The 12,314-nt window shown below is 40.1% G+C and overlaps 1 protein-coding gene across 6 annotated transcripts in view; it reads left to right on the forward strand.

The window, feature by feature from the left end:
- mllt10 (MLLT10 histone lysine methyltransferase DOT1L cofactor) overlaps window positions 1-12,314 on the forward strand; it is a 53,452-nt gene that overhangs the window by 3,722 nt on the left and 37,416 nt on the right. For 3 of the 6 annotated variants that reach the window (XM_016669362.1, XM_007547872.2, XM_016669363.1), the window contains exons 1-3: window positions 4,514-5,096; window positions 8,263-8,342; window positions 9,933-9,987. In XM_016669362.1, coding sequence (XP_016524848.1) covers window positions 4,934-5,096; window positions 8,263-8,342; window positions 9,933-9,987 — 298 coding nt within the window. In that variant the 5' untranslated portion in view covers window positions 4,514-4,933. Of the gene's footprint in view, window positions 1-4,513; window positions 5,097-8,262; window positions 8,343-9,932; window positions 9,988-12,314 lie in introns of those variants that run through there. The other 3 variants (XM_016669366.1, XM_016669365.1, XM_016669364.1) reach the window with 2 other exon arrangements.

Raw genomic sequence — 12,314 nt, forward strand, 5'->3', positions numbered from 1 at the left:
TGTGTGTGTGTGTGTGTGTGTGAAAGAGGAGCGCACGCTCGGACACATGTGCATTGAATTGTCTGATGCTTTCAATTTACATAAGCCAAAAATTCTGACATTGATATTGACATTAATATTTTGAAATTGAGAGGGTTTTTTTGGTTTTTGCAGATTTTTCAGAATAAAACTTTCCACACTCAACATTTCATTTCGGCTTGTGCTTTGCCTCCTCGCCCATAAAGCTGCAGAGCAAATCTCCTGAGCACCCCCGCACCACCACCCACCGCCCTCCACCCAAACCCACCTCATCCCAAACACTCGTCCAGCCGAACGCGTCGCTCCTCCCGCTCCGCCGCCGCAGCTCTCATTTGTTTCGCATTCAGTTTTATAGAGACACTTGGTCAAGGAGGCGCTGGCACTTGTAAGAGCATGGACATTTTATGACACAAACCCACTGCCCCATGCCAAAAACAATGAGTTCCTCTCCACCCCCCACTGCCACGAGAGAATGTGATTTTTACTTGCAATCCGAGCCTGAAGTATGTGCGGACAGTGGTGGGGGGAGGGCTCTCTTCACCTTTCACCCCGCCGTGTTGGGACTGTTTGTATTTTTCTCCCCCCCCACCCCCACCCTTCCACAACTCCTCCTCGGTCCCCTGTGCTCCGTCAGTTAGCTAAATACTGATGAATGCGGTAAGCAGGAAAAAAAGACATGATTGGAGGGGCTCGGCTTCACCTTCCTGTATGTATCTCTGCAGGCATACAAAATACATAAACAAACCGTCGCTGTTTACTGAAATATCAGGTATGAGGAAGAATTCCTACTACCGGAAGAGGAGATACCAAGAAAAATAACTTGCAGCCTAAATTGATGTCAGGTTCATTTGGTTTCACTTTTGCGTTTGCTTGGTCACGATATACAACGGAGTGGAGTTTGCATTTATGCAACAGGGCGATAGACTGAGATGGAATCCTTTCCACCTGCATGCGAATATTTTTTTCCCCCTCAATTCTTTAATTTTAAAGGAAAGTCACTATGGCACATGTCTCAGGTGCCTGACATGGAAGACGCACCAGCCTTTCACAACCCTGTCAGGAAAAGAGATGGGCGAATGGACATTTTTCTTGCAACATTTTTTTTTAACTTTTTGATAGTTGTTTTAAAAAAACTTTGGTTGCCGATCTTCATTCGCAACGTCCATGAGTATTTTTGTTAATTATCATTGTAGTGTTTTTTTTATTTTATTTATTTATCTCCCACACATAAAAAAGACAACTAATAGCTTAATTCCAAAGGAAGTGTGGCTTGAACCTGTAAGTGTGATTGTTTGAATGCAGAAGTTCTAATTTGTTGGTGTGTATTAGGTCAATCTGTGAAAACATTCCTCTCACACTCCCAAGGATGTATTCTGCAATTCCTTTGTGAGTCCCCATTTCCCAACACACACACACACACACACACACACACACACACACACACACACAAATGCAATCTTCCTTTCTTTCTTTCCATATGCTGGTTGCAAAGACTACAACCTTGACATCTGATTTGCAGGATGCATTTTGCAAGTTGCTTCTTTTTCTACAATTCTTTCTCCTCGGATGCTCCATGTTTCCCATTATACACTTACGAAACTCTAAAATTTCACCCGTCTTGTAAAAACATAGCCACAACCACATGAAAAGTGTTGTTGTGGGGGGAAAAAAGGGACAAACTAAGTGGAGTGTAATTTTAAACGTGGAATTTTTTTAAAAGTTTGTCCTTAACTCTTTTAAGCATTTGCATGCTATTCACGATGTTGCTTAAATTCTCAAAATTTTGTTATCAACTGGTTCAACTGTGCAAGATTTCTGTCAGTGTCCGAGATTAAAGTCAACTAAACTACAAAACAATATTGTGATGAGCTTTTGCTTTTTTTTCTTCTGAATGTGTGTCCATCCACGGCAGAAATAAAATACATACTCTTTCAAAAAAAAGAAAAGAAAAAGAAAATCAACTAATTATGTTGGTTTAGTTTTTAGTTAAATATAGAAGAAATTGCAGAAAGCATTATCCGCAATTTGGCGACTTTAGCAGGAAGAAGACAGCAACAGTGTTGTTTTCTTTTCGCAGAGATGTCTTTTCTTTGACATCCTGAGCAGCATTACGTGTTATTTGTGCAGACTCTGACTTAATCAAAAGCAAGTTCTTAAAATTATTTACCATTTTCAGCATTCTCAGCAGCTATACTGGCCCTTCCACCATCACTGCCCCCCTCCTTTCGCCTCCCTTTGTTCTCTCCAGCTCTAATAGGTTTTCCCCTGCCACACACCATTCACTTTTTTTTTTCTTCTTCTTCTCTTTCACCCCCCCATCCCCTGAACCACCCCCACCGCACGCACACACACACACACACACACACACACACACACACACACACACACACACACACTCACACACACACACACACCATCCCCATTTTAGTGCAAGGTCCAGTGTCGACTGGAGCATTTGAGCAATTTGAAATTAAAGCAAACAATGGGCAGGCACTCCCAGGGACCTCTCGCTCACCATATTACACGGAGGACGCTCGTGTGCTCCTGCACATTACTGGCAAGTCATTACGTTTCTCTGGAAACCGAGCGCAGGAGCACGCTCACAGAAGTCAGTGATGCAAGCAGCAGCTGAGTGCTTGGAATAGCGTGTGCGAGTGTGTGTGAGCATCCTTGGCAACGGCATGGAGAACTGTCAAAACAAAGCGGACTACTGACATGCTGATATGCAGCTACATACAATGTATACCTTCACAGGTTTTACATTTTAGGGAGATTTTTTTTTTTTTTGTCGAGTCCGAGACTTAAGAAGTCACCCTTGTGCTTTAATTTCCCTTTATAATAAGTAAAACTGATGCTGATGATTTAAGGTGAAGCGCTTAAATCACGCCATGCACTTTAGCTGTTTCAAATGTATGGTGTAACTTAGTTTACGGGAGAATACAAACATACACATTTACTGAAAGGGGGAGGAGGAAATTAAAGGAATAACTTTATATTTTTTCCCCTGGCAGCCAAGGCAATGTGGTGGGTGTGGTTGCCCAGCTGTGTCAGGAAAAACTTCAGAAACAGAAAAAAAAACATGTTTTTTTTCTTTTTAAATAAAATAACTTAATAATTGCACTTATAGATGTAAATAAAACTGTTTACATTTATAACCTGTTTATCAGCTCGGGTGGAGCATTCTAGCGAGTCGCCACTAAACGTTTCCCCGGTGTGTAACACAGAGGCTAATTTTTCTTAGCCACTCTTCAAATTAAGAAGGAGAAGAAAACAAGCTGTTGGTGAAAGGCAGGTTTGTGCTGATCCTCGTAAGTCTACAAAACGGCTGCAAAAAACAGAGCTACTCACGTAAACATTTCAATATTTACAGTCGGAGCTAAAACTTAAAACTGTCACAGTAACCCGGACAAACGAGGCAGGAAGAGGACCAGAGTTTATCTGACTGCAACCGACAGTGGGGGAGGGTGAAAACGGATAGAAGAGGGGAACACTAAATGATTTAAATGGGCAACTTTTAGCATATTCAATAAACACCTTAATTGACATAAGAGAGAACAACTTGGCTAGTAATAAATTACGCACTTTTTTTTTTTACTTGTTTGCTAACTAATCAATAAAACAATTAGAGTTGGTGAGATGTGGAGTTAGATCTTTCTTATCAGAGTTTTGTTACATTAATTTAAGCAACAAGTCATCAATACAAGTGTTTCCACTTGAATAACCTGTATTAGACGAAATATTAGTTAGATTATCAATTAAAACTGTCATGCTTTTGGTTGAAGCTTATTCATTCATTGCATTTAATCCAAAGTTTCCTTGGTGTATGGCGACCCAGCAAAGAGACGCGTTTAAAAAGAGATTTTTCCAGGATTCACATAAAAAGTAGGAGCTGACCTTGCATATCTCTCTCATACATGTAAATGAGAGCAACATTTTAATGGCAAAAATAACCGCTTAGTTTGAAGTTTGTCAATATAACAACTTGTAATTTTAGCGAAAAGTAATCTATTTCTAATATAACAGCTAGTATGTGTAACTAGTTTATCTTGGAACGTATTTTACACAATTTCAATTCGTCTGATCACGAAGAATTTAGCATAGCATTTTTCTGTTTAAGGTATATCGTCACGAGTGCAAACGCACCAAGAATTGCATTTTATTTTTTTTAAATGTATTTTTGTTTTGTTTTGAGCTGCCGCAATGGCATCTGGTTAGCGCGACAAAAACCACAGGGACGTGATGTTTCACTAGGAGGAAGCAGCAGGAAATGAAGTTGGATCAGATTCTTTACGGAGTGTAACATTTCTCAGAGGAATTTTTTTTAACCACAACCTAAAAGCAGAGCTAATGGATCTGGAGGAGGCGGTGGGGAAACACGGGAAATGGGATTCCCTCAAGCTACCTTCTCCTTGATTAATATGCAATTTTGTTAAATTAAATCAATCATTAATTTATTTTGTTTAGCTTTTTTATTTTAAAGCAAACTTAATCTCTAATCCACAGCATAATATTTTCTTCAGTATTTAACATGTTTGCGCAGCTTCTTGTTACTCTGTTGACTGAGTTTTGCAGAGTGGAGTCTCCTTTCTTCACACGTCCATGTGGATTAAAAAAAAAAGAAAAAAAAAAGCTACCGTTACTGACGTCGCTCTAATCACTCACCGTGCGTCGTTACGCACTTCCTGTTCGCTACGAAGTTCCCCCTCTGCTCCACCATCGAGCCCTGACGGCGATGTTTTGGTGAAAACAAAATAGTGCCTCGAAAAGGAACGTAAACACGTCTAAAACATGACATGTCGGTGGAGTGGCACCTAGAGCGTCGCTGCGGATAAAACGACCGTCGTCTTCGACGAAGTTTTTTTTTTTTTTGCGGTCAGTCCTTGTGTGTTCCTCCGCATGTCCGCTTTCCTCGTAGATGGTCTGCGGCGAGCGTTGTCTTACGGCGGATGTCAAGCTGTTGACGAGTAACATGAAGGAGATGATCGGCGGTTGCTGTGTGTGCTCGGACGAACGCGGCTGGGCGGAAAACCCGCTGGTTTACTGCGACGGCCACGGCTGCAACGTCGCTGTGCACCAAGGTGAGCTGCTAGCCAAGCTTTAGCCGTTAGCCCTCATGCTAGTTAGCGTTGTCTTGTTGAAAGGTTATGTAGCCTCTTCCTCCTCCTCCTCCTGTTCCTCTGCCTGCTTCCCACCAAGGCCGAGCCGAGGTCAGGCTCTACACATGCTGCCGGGCTCCTCGCTGCTTCGGCTCGCCAGCTAACCCAGCCTGCACGCTGATGGGAGCTGACAGCGGCAGCATGAACACGTTTCTGGCTGCGAGCTGTTGCCATTGTTTCCTTGTCAGAAGCTGTTATGAAAGAGGGGAAAGAGGAAGGGACACACTCCAGTTGGGGTTGCACTTCAAATTGAGCCAAGAATACTGGTCTAAAGTCGGTCAAACCTAGAAAGCAAACACGGCTACGTCCAAACACCAAAACACTCTGCATGCAGGGTCCCACTACAGCAGCTGAGATGACTCAGATGGTGATGTCTAATGTTTACATTAGCAACAGCTAGCCATGTGTCCACTTAGTAAACACAGCCAAAGACAGAAGCTGCTGAACAACTGTAAACGGATCCAAACAGCTGATCGGCGTGTTTTTGTTTTTTTGGAAGCTGCTACTGAACTTTTGTTGGCAACTACTTTGTTAGTGATTCAATTCAAAAAGTGGAACTCATATATTTGTAGATTCATTACACAGAGGGAGTGCTTTTTTTCTGTTAGTTTTGATTGTTATGCCTTACTCGAAGCGAAGAATTAGACTGTTACTTTAAAGCAATAAAAAAAAGATTTTAATGTCATTGCTTTATGGTATGGCCATGTTAGACTTGCTTAAACATGAGGAAGACTCATAATTTGACAGCTACCAAGAAGACTGTCATTGTCCGAAACAGTGCTATATTGTAGATTTGGTATGTATAGAACGTTGAGTGGAAGGAAAAAGTATGGCAGAGAAAACAGTTGCATGGGTGACAGGGTTTAAATAAATAAAGCCCTAAGAAAATTACAAAGCAAGGCCCAAACAAGAGTCCATATGAGATTCATGAGGCATTTCTAAAAGCTGAAAATTCTGGGGTGTTTTATGTATCTGAACTTACATTGAAACATGTGAAAAGTTATCATAAATAATGTGGTTTTTTGTTGTTGTTTTTTTACTGAATGTTATAGTATTCTAACTATAAAACTTTAAAGATAAATGTCAGAAAATTGGTGTTTGAAAGGTCCCTTTGTTTTGCCAAAGGGTCACATTTATTACTGTGATTTTTTTCCACACTAAAAGCAGCTGCAAAGAACATACTGCCTTGAATAAAAAAAAATAGACTTCAGATTATTTCCATTTTTGACTGACTTTACTTGACATAGGAGTCACATTTTTACTTGTCAAATCAGTTTTTTTTTTTTTGTGTGTATGTATAAAAATAGTTGAAAACATAAACAAACCACTTAGCTGTTTAAAAACCCCTCAGCTTTAGGTAAAATAAACACAGTATCATTGCACTGGTCTTCAACACAGTGACCCATTTATGTCTGTAGCAGGAGTGAAAAAGGAAAAAAAAAAACAAAGAATGATACTTTGGGTGTGTTTTATTTGTACTATTGGCTAGGATTCTCACTACCATGACAACCACTTGAACTCATTTAACATCTAGACAGGTTGATCCATGTCTCAGTTCAAAACCTGGGTGGGTTACCAACGTTTTAAACAGTAAACATGTGGTTAAAGGTTTCTGTCATTTTTCCCACACCTAGCTGCACACTGCTGGTGAGCAGGCTGAAAGAACAAAAAATCTTGGCACACAGCAGAAGAAAACGAAAAACACAGATGAAATGTTAAACCACACCACAAAAACTGGAAGGCTACAAGACACTTGTCACGCTTCACAGCTCACTGCTCAAACAGTGTGTTGTCAACTAAAATTGGGATTATATGTTGTGTTGTTTCCCCTAAAGAAGCAAGGATTCTTGCTTCTTTAGCAAGCAAAGCAAAACAAAGTTTTGCTTTGTTTTTCTGTTAAACATATGCAGTATTTATTTAGCTCAGTTTCCATTCTCGGACTCTGTGTTTTTGTTTGTTTTGATTATGTTTAAAATGGCTGCATTAGCCTTCTTTCAGCCAGCTGACCAGCAGTTTCCAACAGGTGAGAAAATCCACTTGGAGTCAGAGAAAACTCTGGTCATGCTGCTATTTTCTGGCTTGTCATTAAAATAAGTTCTTATGCTTTTAAATTTTCAAACTTGTCAGAAGCCCATTCTTAGTTGGTATTTCCCATTAGCTAGGCTTATCTATGTGACATGTACTTTGCTGAAAAGATTTAATATTCCCGTCATAACTTTTGTCTTTCATTGCATTTGTTGATACTTAAAAAAGTAATTAACGTTTAGTTTACAAAAAAGAGAAGGCAGTTATATTTACAAAGTGGACTGCATTTCGCTATCTCTACAGTCATATTTATACATTCAAATAAATAAACAAACCCAGTTTTCTCAAAGGTGCAAATTTATTATAAACTGCTCCAAAAAAAAAAAAAAATAACAGGCATCAGACTCTGATTTAATTTGCCTAGCAACATAAAAAAAAATCTGCCAAGCTTTTAAGCGATTGGATCAGCTGTTCCTGTTCTCAGGATTTTGGATTATAGCTTTTCATTCCAGTGGATTACGGGCCCCGGTCACATCAGAGATAATCTGAAAATGTGTAGGGGTAGGCTATTTAAGATGCTAGTGCAGTATTTAGGGCAGTTGGATCTGTATGTTTACCTGCATTGTTGTGTAAATGCTTACGTGCCAAAAAATGTGGTTTGATTTTGGAAATCACATATATATTTATTTATTTCTTTTTGTGGATGCTGATGAAACAGGAGGGGCTGGAGTGAGATTTGCTGAGCTGGGATGGGTGTTTGAAGCAGCATTTGAAGTGTTCATCCAGAGCAACTGATAATTGTAGCCAAACTGCTGATTTAATGAGAGCTGGACATTTTTCCCCCCGACCTTCAATATTTGTTTAAAAATTAAACATTTACCCTGAAAGCTGCTACACGAGCTTTTCATTAATTATTCAGTGATTTTATGTATGGAAACTTTGAGAAGGAGGTTCAAATAAAGCACACAGAGTAAATACACTGACAGACTGGTTTTACTGTTTGTAGTAATAATAATTGTAAACGTTTTTCTTGTAATGTCTGATTATTCCTGCCTCTCTTCAGCCTGCTATGGAATTGTTCAGGTGCCGACTGGTCCGTGGTTCTGCAGAAAGTGTGAATCCCAGGAGAGAGCGGCCCGTGTGGTGAGTACTTCTTACTTCTTCTTTCCATTTGTCTTTTTAGGACCTATTTTGGTTGCCTAATCATAAACGAAACATAACATTATACACAGTTTTGAAACAGTCTTCCAAAGTTAGGGTGAGACATTTCACTCTATTCTACCACTCTTATCAGTGGGTGTGACACTAATTTCTCTCAATAATATTTTTTAAAAATTTGTTCTTATTTGCAATCTTTTGCCCAATAAAGTGGCAAAAATGTTCCTATGCATTAATCTTCCAGTCGTATGTTCTAGAGCACCAGAAAGCAGAAAAAGTAACTGCAATTTGGCAAGGCTACGGCTAATTTAGCATGCAACACTGCACTTAGATGCACTAACGTCCTTTGTTCTTTTATTTTCCAAAGCATTCCTGAGGTAAATGCACAGCACAATGATTGGTAAAACTAATTGAGATTTGCAGTCTCAGACCTGTGCCTACACAAACTACAGCAAACTTAATAAACTGGAGCAAAGCTTTGAAGAAAAGTTGGCAAAACTTCTTTCGCCATTATAAAACAGGCCTATCTGGTCTTGTTTAAACAACAAGCAAACTTGTTCCTATTAGAGTTAACATTAGCTGAGACTGCCGGGTGTTGCAATGCCCCACATCGGCTGAAACTGGTCAGTTTGCTTCGTGCGGCCTTGTCAAGAGTGGCGGTAACTTGTGAATTTGTTGTCAGCCAGTTCTGCAACGGCATCCATATGTGTGTGAAATAGAAAAAAATGCAGGAAGCACAGAAGAGAGGGGAGAAAAGAGGCACATACCTGATATTATTATTATTATTGCAGTATTTACCAGTACTACCTCCATCGCAAGAATTTCTAAAATTACGCAACTGTTGTACCTGTTTACTATTGTAGTTCTTGATTTGGACCATATGGGCGGTTGCCCAGGGTGGTATTAAAATGGGGAGCACACACAAATTCTAGATCGAAAAATATGCAACATATCAGTCACTTGCGCGTTGACCAAGTTTGCTAGTGTTTTCATGAGTGTGTAGTCAATAGGGAGTATCAACTTGTTCGTTTAATAATAATGACACAATGTGGCAAATTGACCCAGAGCTGTTGTCCAGATGCTTCCTGGGTATAAATATTTGTAAAGTACAGGTGGTATATTTCTAAATAAACCATAACATTTTTCAGTAAACCACAAGATTTCTAATTGCCACCTCTGCTACCATTTCAAAAGCAAACATTTCGATGGAGGATTTGTTAAGGGGAGATTAAGCTGAGGCATTAGTATGTTTTAAAGGGATTTACGAAGCAACCCTAAAGGTAGTTAATGTCACTTTGGGTTTTGGATTTGGGACAAAGTGCAGCTGAGAATGAGCTGACTCATCAGAAGCAAAGCAGAAAGCTGATTGGCTGGAAACTCCCCTGTGCTGATAGTCCCTCTGAGGGATAACGGCCGTCAGCTGGCAGATGAAATCAGGGTGTTTTCCTTAACCGTTGCTGGCAGTACACCCCACAGTCGGTACCTGTCCAGCTCAAGTCCTAAAACACTCCCGTACTCTTGTGTTGACTTGTTGTTCCTGACCCATTTTTCTTTTACACCCTCTTTCCCCGACAGAGATGTGAGCTCTGTCCCCACAAAGATGGAGCCCTCAAGAGGACGGACAACGGAGGTAGATCTGATCCCACACGCTCCCATGTTGTCATTATTTACACGTCGCCGGCATGTTGATGGACCGTTAGCCGACTGAGAGAGTTATGTTGCTGTTTGTTGTGTGTGGGTGTGTGTGTATGCGTGCGTGCGCACACTGTTTTCACCAGTCTGTTTTATAGGAGTGTTTGAGTGTGTGTGTATGTTTATGAGGGGGCGGGCCGGCATGAGTATAGTGCACGGCCTGTGAGGAGTCTCCCCTTTGGGGTTCATGGAGAGGTCATCTTGGTGGAGACTGTAAATATTCTCTGTGCATGTAAGTGTATGTGTGTGTGTGTGAGGCAGTCAGAGAGAGGCACAGCTGTGGGATTGTGTCCAGGCCTGCAGGGAGGCATGGGGACAACACTAACACACACCGTTTTACTACTTTCTCTTTTATTTTACCCTTCTCGTGACCCCTCTCTGTCTCTTCTCTCCTTTCTCAGCAAACCCTTTCCCTCGTTTCTTCCGGCTCTCGTCGGCCCCTCCTCACTTGTTAGTGTGTTTATTTGTTCTTTCAGGTGGGACAGTAATAAGGCAGAGGAGAGGAATTTGGCGTTGTTAGCTGCATTTCCATTACAACCCTACGCAAAACTTTGTCGATATTCTGCTAATGCCTAAAAAACCCACAATTTTGGTTAAATTAAATCGCACTTGTATAACTAATTCAAAGTTATCGTTCTACCACTTTCTCTCGTCTTATTCGCATTTTCCACCAGCAGTAACACCCAGATGCTGATCACACGATTTGTGTGATGCGAAAAAAAACAGTTTTATGAAATACAATAATTTCGATACAGTTGAAAAACCACCTCACCCGAACGCGAAAACCTTTTATAAAAAAACAAAAACAAAAACAAAAAAAACGTAAGTTTTCTCAAAGTTGATGTTTCCATTTAGTTAATTTATTTTTGTAATTTCAGTTTGCGCAATTAGGTGTCCAGTGGAATCGCAGCTATCGACTTGGGTCGCATTCATTTGCACGTTGATTAGAGCAGAACAATACTGAAATGTCACGGAGTTGGTTGCATCAGACACGTCTGTAGAACACAATGAAAAAAAAAGTTCAAACGTGAGGCAGCAGATTGAAAGTTTAGCTCCTGATTAAACAACTCTAGTTCAGTCAGGAAACCAAATTAAAGCTCGTTTTCTTGGCATCTTGAACTAAAAAGCAACAAAGGTCAATGCCTAAACTGAGGAACATTGTGTTGCTTTTATAGGCCTGTTTTATAGGGCTCTTCCAGATTCTTGGAGGGTCTTCCAAACAACAACATGCCCACATTTCACACTCGCCCCACCCTGCCGTCCCGCCCTCCCCCCCTGGCCTTCTCCCCCAATTCCACTCAGCAGGTCAAAGGCAGGTCATGGGTTCAACTGTAAGTTTAAGCCTGTATTTGTTTCAGCTGTAGATGGGAGGGGGAACAGACACCTCCAGTGTGGCCGTAGAGACTCCCACCTCTATTTGACCTGCTGGTAACCTCGGCTAACTCCTCCTCAACTTATCGTCAATTTTGTTGCCCCTGCGACCGTGCCCTGCTGTCACTCTGCAGCCCTGCAGTTTGTCTTTGTTGACAGGACAGCTGTGTGTGTGTGTGTGTGTGTGTGTGTGTGTGTGTGTGTGTGTGTGTGTGTGTGTGTGTTTTAGAAGTCAACGAACAGATGCTTAAGAACACAGGCAAATAAATTAAAGCGGTTGACTATTTCAACGTTTTTATTTTTACCGTTTTAATGACAGATAATAATAGAAAGTGTTTTGTAAGATTATTTTATTTTTTCATTTTATTTCGAACAGGCAGAAAAGACAATCAAGAAAGAAAAAAAAAACTAAATAAAATAGGATGAAACAAACTTAAGAAATAAAAGGTAAAACAAATTATTTTGCCCAAGTGACATGCAAATTTTATATTTTCTGTTCGAAAAGGAGTAGGTAGAAGATACAATATCTTATGTCGTACAGTATCTTACAATGTTAAAATACTTAATTTTTTTGTGCTGATTTCTGTTACATTTTCACTAAATAGGGGCTTTTATGAGACTCTACATTTAATAACCTTAAGAAAAAATGTGTTACTATTGCAGTTAAACAAAAAAAAAACAGTTCTAACTGCTACTAAAATAATAATTATTTAAGGGCACATCTAAAACAGTTTCTGTTGTTAATTGGATATTGATAAGTAGACACACACAAAGAATTAAAAGATACAGCAGAACAGTCCCAGTTTAAAAATAACAAAATCGGTAACACTTTATTTGAAGGGGGTTGAATAAGACTGTCATGACACTGTCATAAACATGACATAACACATGTCA

Source organism: Poecilia formosa, unplaced genomic scaffold (genome assembly GCF_000485575.1).
Source record: "Poecilia formosa unplaced genomic scaffold, Poecilia_formosa-5.1.2 Scaffold22, whole genome shotgun sequence".
Lineage (NCBI taxonomy): Eukaryota > Metazoa > Chordata > Actinopteri > Cyprinodontiformes > Poeciliidae > Poecilia > Poecilia formosa.